The sequence below is a fragment of the Gasterosteus aculeatus genome, chromosome X (assembly GCF_964276395.1).
Source record: "Gasterosteus aculeatus chromosome X, fGasAcu3.hap1.1, whole genome shotgun sequence".
Lineage (NCBI taxonomy): Eukaryota > Metazoa > Chordata > Actinopteri > Perciformes > Gasterosteidae > Gasterosteus > Gasterosteus aculeatus.
This window is the reverse complement of record NC_135698.1, coordinates 9,184,658-9,193,854: the sequence shown is the minus strand read 5'-3', so window position 1 is coordinate 9,193,854 and position 9,197 is coordinate 9,184,658. Positions and strand designations below refer to the sequence as shown.

The 9,197-nt window shown below is 45.7% G+C and overlaps 2 protein-coding genes across 2 annotated transcripts; one reads left to right on the top strand and one right to left on the bottom strand.

Annotated features, from left to right (window-relative positions):
* The first annotated feature begins 397 nt into the window (after nt 1–397).
* Nucleotides 398–3,301, top strand: LOC120808790 (glycine cleavage system H protein, mitochondrial). The gene is made up of 5 exons (XM_040161954.2): nt 398–647; nt 856–938; nt 1,057–1,120; nt 1,976–2,107; nt 2,907–3,301. Exons 1-5 carry the CDS (start codon nt 497–499, stop codon nt 3,002–3,004), a joined length of 528 nt encoding a protein of 175 aa, XP_040017888.1. The 5' UTR covers nt 398–496; the 3' UTR covers nt 3,005–3,301.
* A 1-nt stretch (nt 3,302) lies between these two features.
* Nucleotides 3,303–8,977, bottom strand: LOC120808772 (deoxyribodipyrimidine photo-lyase). The gene is made up of 9 exons (XM_040161914.2): nt 7,524–8,977; nt 6,391–7,024; nt 5,958–6,251; nt 5,661–5,833; nt 5,402–5,486; nt 5,079–5,311; nt 4,744–4,938; nt 4,419–4,644; nt 3,303–4,316 (listed from the first exon to the last, which is right to left on the bottom strand). Exons 1-9 carry the CDS (start codon nt 7,746–7,748, stop codon nt 3,784–3,786), a joined length of 2,598 nt encoding a protein of 865 aa, XP_040017848.2. The 5' UTR covers nt 7,749–8,977; the 3' UTR covers nt 3,303–3,783.
* Nucleotides 8,978–9,197: the final 220 nt, after the last annotated feature.

The window sequence follows — 9,197 nt, the reverse complement described above, 5'->3', positions numbered from 1 at the left end:
GCAAATGATATCCTTGAATCCCATATATGAAGCTATTGAACCATTTTAAAACATTCTTAAATTTTATGAAGTGCGTAACAAAACAAAGTTATTGTAGCGTTTGCCTTAAATCAGGTACATCCAAATATGGCCTTCTTTTGGCCTTTTTTTGAAGAAAAAAAATAGCAAAACATGATTAACACAGAATCCAAAGATATGGCAAACCTCCAACCTGTCTTTTTCGACATTGTTGTGTCATGTACCGTTATTTTTAAGCAAACTCGGGTGTGTTGGTAATGGACAAGGGACGAGACGATTTGTTCAGCTTCTTTAAAAGAGTAGTTATGACGACGAGGTAATAAAATGATATCCGGACACTATGCGTGTTAACTTACTCCACAAAGTGCCTGCACAGCATCACCTGATTAACCTCAAAGAAGAAGAAGAAGACGAAGAAGATCCCCGGAGTGCAAATCCGCGAAGAAGAATTCGGTGCCCTCATCAATACGCGACAAAGATGGCCGCCTGTGGGCTGTTCCGCTCCCTGTCTTCCAACTTTTTCACAGTTTTGCCTGTACTTACCCGCTCGGCAACACTTTCCCCGTTGCGGCTGGCATCGCAACCTTACTTCGAAAGGACACTAGCCACTTCTTGTCGATTAACAGCAGGTATTACCCCGCGTGTGGGTTTTATTGTAGCATGTTAGCTAACGCTTGCGGTTGCTAGAGGGTAACATTAGCTTAAGAAAGGACACGTACGCTGACGACCCGGCTCTACGCCTGTCTCTGTTTATTCTGGTTGTCATACATTACAAAAATACTCGTGCAGTGAGGGGGATCGTTGTGGTCTGAGTCTGTTTTTGTTGTTGTTTTGCAGCACTTAAATTCACAGACAAACACGAATGGATCCGAGTAGAAGATGACGGAATTGGGACTGTCGGGATCAGCAAGTTTGCTCAAGTAAGTTTCCTACTGCGTGATCGCGCGCAGAAACGCTCACACGCGTAGGTTATCTGCACTAGCGAACAAAGTACATACTTTTGCTCCAGTCTTTGACCTTGCTTTCTGAAACTTGCAGGAGGCTCTGGGAGATGTGGTTTACTGTGGACTGCCAGAAGTGGGAACGCAGCTGGTCCAGCAAGGTATGAGGGTGGTGTGGCTCACATGTAAAAAACAAACAAACTATGGAGGAATACAACCTTGGCATGGAAGAGGACATTTAGGCTGGAAACTGTATAATTGCTGAAGTATAACTGAATTTGTAATTCCAATTTTTGGGATACAATTCAATGATTCAATATTCTTTTCGAAAGGCATCTTGACTTTGCATCTGGACATTGTTTTGGACAAAACAATTATTCCTCTACGTTTTTGATTAACATGCTAATGATTATCTTGTTTCGCATGTGACAACGGTTTTTACTTTAGAAATGACAGTAAGATCGCTACCCTTCTTTTGAAATGCTTTTTCTTCTGCCATTATGAAAGATGGACTTGTACGTTTGTTTTGAGTTATTTTGCCTTGTGGTTTAGAGGAATATGTCTGAAAAACGCACGAACATTTTTTGGTGTCCAGATATTTCGAAAGCAAATATATTATGAAGATATTCAAATTAAATTATTCTGCATCGTAACGCAGCGCTGCCAAATTTCTTCTCTGATGCTGTGTTGAGAAACAACTTTGCTTTGCTACTTTCCATCCATCATTTAAAAAAAGTATTTTAGTAATACACTGAATATCATCTGTTATACTGGTGAATAGTCACCGTGCCACAGAGCACCTATCCTAGTTAATGTTACACTTTCTTGTTTCGTGTTCTTCTGGGTTTGTATCCTTCTGGTTGAAATGCACTTTTTTAGCTGCCGCTTTGGATAGCGGCAGCTAAATGACATGTAATGTAACGTCAACAATATTTGCCTTTTCTGTCTTGGCAGTTGCTATTCTGAAATGACCTAACGTATATAAATGCACTTGTTTCTAACATCTACTGTCACAGATGAGTTTGGAGCTCTGGAAAGTGTGAAGGCTGCCAGTGAGCTTTATTCCCCTTTGACTGGAGAAGTTGTAGAGGTTAATACACTACTGGCCGACAATCCTGGTCTGGTGAACAAATCTTGCTACGACGATGGTAAGCACACACATAGGCTAAAATACTGAACAGGATAGAATTTAAAATATGATATGTCTGTTGGTTCCTTGGGTCATTGGTGGGTTTTTTTTTTTAACCGACTAGTCTTTAACGTCCAAAAATGATTACTGCAGATTGTTGTTGTTAATGCATTTGTTAGAACACATTAGATAATTGAAGTGGCATTGATTTGAAAAATATAAAAAAAAGAATACATAAGTACTGACTACTTAATGGTACTGTGTGAAAGCAGTGGGCTGTGAAGATTGAAGAAACTGCTCTTACTTTCTTTGGACAGTAGATGGCAGTGATGCAACATTACATAGAGATGAGGAGTGAGATGAGGAGATGATTCCGATCTCGTGCCTTGTCAATCCGTTTTGTTGGTAGAGTTAACTTTTTTATAGTATATTGTGTCTTAAAGTGTGAACCATCTTTCTTCCTGACTGGCAACTTTGCACGTTTTTAGCGTATTCTCTACATTTGGAAGTACTTTAATTACTACTCCAGTTAAAGACTTAAAAGTTGGCTGATATAGTTACCCATCACCCAGAACGTTCCAAATGTTTTGCTATTGTCAGAATTCCATCATCACTACATGACTCTGCAGTATTTACCCATAACTGCTTTTCTGTGCTTTGGAAATGGGACATGTAAAGCCAAACCTTGTTCATTGTCATGCTTAATTCTCCATACTGTAATGAGCAAAGGGGTGTAACACATATTTGACTCGTGCTAAATGGTATGCAAAACTGTTCCTGAAATCACAGGTTAACTGATTTTGACTCATTCAATGTAGGTTGGCTGATGAAGATGACCATTGGCAACCCTACAGAGCTCGATACTCTAATGGATGAAGCAGCCTATGAGCGATATATCCGCTCGATCGAGGACTAATCTAACCCGTCCTCTTAAGTGCTACGCGCTCCTCCTTTTCAAACGATACTGGCAGGAAGATCGAGTTGTGCCTGTGTCAGCTCCGATGAAATGCTTAGCGCCCACCAGTGGATCTCCACAAAGCTGACCAGTGTTGTAAAGCTGTGAACATTAGAAATCCTTTATCTACTGCTAAGACTGACTTTAAAAAGCACTTTGGTCTTCAATTATCAAAAATAATGTTTGTCTACTGCATGTATGACAGAAATTGTGGCTGCGGTACCTTTTTTTTTATTAGAAAATAAACAATTCCTGAGACTTTCTTTTTCTTTTTTTTTATTAAATCCCAAAGTTCAGGCTTCATATTATAAAAGGTCAGTTTTTATAAAATGATTTTATTTAGAGTCCCCCATGTGACAGCACAAGATGTTTAACATTACAGCTATTAAATAGTTCTTGACACTGTCAGACAAATGTATACTATAAATATTTACACATTTAATATTTTTCATCACTTATTTTTAGTAAACCCATGTCATATCCACACGCATTGTTGCAACCAAACGTATTCACCCAATGTACAACAATATAAAAAAGAACCAACTGTAAAACATACGGTGGAAGCCTTTTTTTGTAACATGCCTCGGATTTGTCCGAATTTGCTGAACACTAAATGTACGTCTCTTGCGAACTTTGTCTCAACAAATTTCCCTCACATTTTAATTTAAGGCTTTCCTTAAGATTTTTGTGCATTTTACGGCTTGTAACTGGTCACTTCACTTTCCGTCGTGGTCTCTGGATCACCTGACTGACGAGACCGCCCCACTGGGGGCCACAGAAAACTTGTCCTTGGCGGTTGGAGTTCTTCTGGCTCTGCCCCGAGGCGCGGGAGGCTGAGGGAGTCCCTCCATTCTGCGATAATTGCTCTCCAGCCTCTCCCTTCTCTGAACGCCCTCGTGCATCACGCTGGCAGTAAAGTCTCTCTCGTTAAGGAAGGCGACCGTGTCGTCCCGCTTGCGACTCACGTACCCTTTCAGAACAGCATTGTAAGGATTTGAGGCGGCGTCTGCGTCTGGATCTTCCTGTTGGTGTTTGAATTCCATGCGCGTGATAACGGGCAACAGGAACTGCTTCCCTTCCGCTACCAGACCCGCTGAGCCCAGAGCCTGAGAGACGAGGCGCGGCGGCAGAGGCACCAAGTCGCAGCCAGAGTGCTTGTCCACGTACTGCCCGAACTCTCTTCGCACCAGAGCCACATCTTGCAGGGAACGACTCCTCCGCTCCTCCAGGTCTGTGACTATCCGCTCGGCGTATGTCTGGCCAAAGACCACACCTGACCAGTGACGGTAGCAGAAAAAGCAGAATTGGGGGTTATGGTGAGGATATTCTGGCAAGTGGTTGCCAGAAATTTGCTTTGTCATGACTATCGCCTCACCTGCACGTCGAAGCATGGATGGCGGACACTTCCAGGGTTTGTGAATGAGATCGTCGGGCAGATCAGCAAGTTCAGGACACCATTTCCTCACGTAGCTTCCGTAGGGGTCGCAGGTCATCGCTGCATCAACGGGGTGCATGACAAAGTTCCAATGGTCCAGACCGCACATGCCCCCGTTCTGCCACATCATAGCGTCTATGGCAACATCAGCATCCACTAGGGTGTCCTAAACACCGGCAAACGTTGGACACAAGGTCAGTAATTACTACGTGTTGTCGCTTTGGGGACACCTGCGCGGGTGCACTTCCGTCCATGCGCGTCTCACCTGGAACCAGCGGTAACCCTCTTGCCAGGGCAGGTAGAGATATGCAATAAGAAAAGATGCCACCACGTGTCTCATGTAGTTGTTCATCCAGCCCGTCAGCCACAGCTGCCTCATGGCGGCGTCCACCAGAGGGTAGCCTGTCCGTCCTCGCTGCCAGGCCTTCAGGTGGCCACCATCACTGCTCCACCGCAGAGCCTGTAATAAATAACGCCTTGTAATAAATACAAACTATATAAGGCCGTGAGTAAAGTGTACTTCAGCTTAACATGTTTATTCGTTTTGTAGGAAGTGGTAGCTGTCATTGCGTCATCAACGCGCCTGTGGCCAGTTTCTACCTTGTATGGAGGTCTGAGGGATTCCCAGGGGAGGTCGGGAAACATGGTCAGCTGCCAGTAAGCCAAATCCCTCCACGCCAGTTTGCGTTGGAACTTTGGGGGTCGACAGCGCGCCCCTTTGGCATCCCACAATAGCCAGCGTGGGCTGAGCTGACCAAAGTGAAGGTAGGGGGACAGACAGCTGGTATTTGGGGCATCTGCCCTGCCGGACTCTTTTTCGTAACGATAAACACCTTGGACGCATGGCGGAATCGTAAGGTCAACGTCACGCTCGGCATTCCTTCAAGTACAGACATGTTTTACGTGAACACAAGGTCTCTCACCATCATTCAGAAAGGCCTCTAGCCGGTCCGACGCGCCTTCCTCACTGAAATCCCAAGATTTACGGATGTTAGCTGCCCAGTCAATCTGAAGGCCAAAATGAACAGAGAAATTATTGAAAACCTAATCTTAATCTGATCGTCATTTCAAAGATTTTATTCCAAGCAGGGGGGGAGAGGGGATGAGGGATGACACGCAGTCGTGCCCCCTCACACAACATCACAGCTAACCCCTCAAGGCTCATCTGCTGTGGCTACTGACCGTTGTGCCATCTTTCCTGCGGGGCATGCGCGCCAGGCCTAGCGTGTTCAAAGGGACACCCACAGGCCAGCGGGCGGGTGTGGGGAGAGATACAGGAGAGTCCAGGGGGGCCCCTAACGCAGACCCTGGGTTCTGTCTACAGCAGGTCATGAAGTGAGAGACTGAACCTATTCCTATACCGAGAGAAAAACAAAAAAAGAGATTACCTTATTTTTAATCCGCTTGTAGATTGAGTTGTTTTTGATATTTACCAGAAATATTTAAAGCAAGCACGATTTAAATTTAGTTGTGACTTACCTCTGAGTCCGACCCCCTCCGTGCTCACGGAGTAAGGGTCTCTGAGACAGTACGAGTGGAACGTCTTGCAAACCACACCATCTTTCTGAAGGGCGGACACCACCGCGTCGTCCCTCTCCTTCAGCCAAGGCTCATACAGGGCATTGGCCAAGACAGTTCTCGCCCCAGTCTCCTTCACTAGCTCCTTAAGGGTATGCAAAGAAGATGTATTTGCCTCCAAAAACACGAGATGGCTGCCAATGCGCTCCAGAGATGCAGAGAAACAAGACAACGCTTGATGAAGCCAGTATTTACCTGTTGACAAAGAAACAGGAGACTTGAATAGGAATTCACATGTATCAGCTGTAGTTCTATGCACGGTGTTGTGTGTTGTGCACTGACACACTGTGCTTTGACAAAGATTGCCAACAATCAGTATTTTCTCTGAACTTACACGCTCCCCCCACAGCCACCGTGATCCCAGGTCCCTCCTCCTCCTCGGGGCTCCAGATGAAGACGGGGATGACAGGTGCACCGACCTCCAACGAGCCAGTGAGAGAAGGGTTGTCCCCGAGTCGCAGGTCCCTCCTGAACCACAGCAAAACCGGCGGCGGCGCCGACGGAGAACGGGGCAAACCTACGACTTGCCGGCCGGCGGCTTTACGCCGCTGCCGTCTGTTCTTGGAGCGCTTCGGTTTCTCTGACGGGCTCAAATTTGCGTCGTTCATCATTGTGTCGCTTTCTTTGAACGCGTCTTGTTTGGAAACTGGCCTGGAGACACGCGCGGCCTGACTCGCTCCCGGTTTCTCCGTTTCATATTCGTCATTTTGCTGACGCTCAGGCGTGTTGTTTGTCTGTGGTGAGTTGGCCTTGACCGAGGCCCCCGTTTGTGGTGAGTCACGTTTTTTCCCGCTGGCGATTACACCTGCTCGCGGGACGCGGCTGCTTCCCTGAGATACAGCGGTCGGCTGATTCGGCCCGTCTGCAGGTCGCTGAGGTCGGGACTCTTGGCTGGTGCTGGACAGCCGGTGATCGTCCATTTCCACAAGAGACAGCGACAGTGCAAGTTCCAGCTCATCATCTTGAGTCTATGATTGAATTAGAAACATCCATTTTTATAATTAATGATGAAACTACTGCGTATAGTCATTGAGGGAGGAGGGGGGACGACAAATGCATTTACAATATTTGCAGATTATTGAACAAGCACTACTACTACAACTACTTTTTGTTAATAAGATAAAACATTTGTATCTTCAGATCTTTTCTTTACAAATAATTATTTCCTAGTTGCCTTCAGGACCTAGAAACAAAATAACGTATCTATATCTACCAAAGAATTTGATTTGATTTAGCAACTATACCCCCACAGTAGATGCTAAGCTAACACAAGCTAGCTCTGACGTTGCCTAACACATTTTGAGCGCAGGTGACGTCAGTTAGGTTGTAGGAGACGAGCAGTTACAGGAAGGTTTTTAGTGAAGACGTTAGCGGGCTCACTAAGCCTAAGAGTCGGCAACTCATAACAAGTTAGACAAAACGAAGCGAAACGCGACCACGTAGATGATTCTTGTGCGGGACGGAGACCTTGGAGAAGTAGTCCGTGTGGATGGAGGTGAGGGCGGCGTGCAGCGCGCCGTTGGCCGTGGACAGCGGCTGGATGAGGGGCAGGAACCGTGAGCTGGTCTCCCGGTGGCCCAGAACCGACACACACATGGCAAAGAACCCCTCCGGATCCTCTCGACCCGCCAGCACCTCCACCAACATCCTTCTCACGAAGACCTTACTGTCTTCGCCAGCCGAAGGAGGCATCTTCAAACGCGAGGTGACGGTCGAGTGTAGCTATTTAAAAAATGAAAAATGTCTCCGAAAGGTTTAAGCAGATGTGCACCACGCAAATGAGCCCCGTCGTCCCGAGCACACTCTTCGGTGTCGGTTATCAAACATGTTCATGTGGAGTTACACAAGCCACGTGTTAGTGTTTTGTAACCTGCAGGCGGCGGGTTGTTGTAATGGCGTCGCCTCGCCTGTAGGCGTCGCACCAGCCCAACAAATAGGACGGCGAGGAGACGGCGGTGAAACCCAAGGGGGCCTGGCTGGGGTTTCTTTTTTCCCCCACGGCATCGAAGACACATTTGGGATTCCCTGTTTGCATTTTATTTATTTGATATAAGGGTAAAGGGTCAAATATATGATCAATGCTCTTTTCTTTTTTTTTCGTCGGAGGTTTCTCTCTCCGTCTGCACTGATGATCACTGAAATGGTAATGAAGGTCTCCCAGTGTAAACGTGTAATGAAAAGGGCCCACACAAACAGATCTTTTGGTCATTTTCTTTGACGTTAAAATTAAGGGGGGGGGGGGGGGGTCGTCTCCCTTAAGACAATCAATCAAACATCTTTGCGTAGCTTTCATCTTGACAGGAATATGGTCCTTTTGAAGTTCACCCTGTTATGTGAGACAAAGCCAGGAGACAGCGTACGCGGCAGTGAATACTATGTCATAGTCTATATTCATGCCGTAGAGGGCTAAGGAATTGATTTTGTTAATGAGACCATGCATACGCGTTTGAATGTACGCAGCAGGGAATAATATTTGACATTTGTGAACCAAACTTGGAGAGGCTTTGAAGACATTATAAGCTCCAGTTACATTACTGTAGTCCTGGAATTAATCAAAGATATATTTTGTTCATTCTCTGAAGTAAAATACAAAATACAATTTGGGGTTCCACGTACAAGCCAAGTCTATTACCAAGTCAATGATTTAAGCCTTGATCTGATGAGAAGTCTGAGTGTACGAAGGGAATATGTGTTGAGAGCTATGGTATGTGGTGAGAGCGAGACAGAAAGAGAGGTAGAGAGAGAAAGAGATTGAGAGAGAGAGGGAATCAATAGTGTTTAGACAGAGAAGTGGAGTCTAAGTGTGTGATCAATAGAGAGCAGAGAGGAGAGATTAGCTGCTTTTCTCTCTCAAACTAACACTGACAAATTGGTGAATTGGTGTATCGGCCCTTGGGCTAAACGGATTGACCTGCTGTTTCCATGTTCTGCCGTGTACTGTCAATAAAGATCTGTGTTCATTGTGGCTCTCAATGACGAGAGTGAATGAAGCACCGGGGAAAAAAAGGCGAAAGGAAGGAAGGTAAACCGGGAATTCTGAAGAGAGAAAAGCCAAGTACGGCTTAGATGCCCAAATGGCCTCGATTCTCACAAAATGTCCTCACCTTTGTCTCATTAACACATACGTGCACTCACATGTGC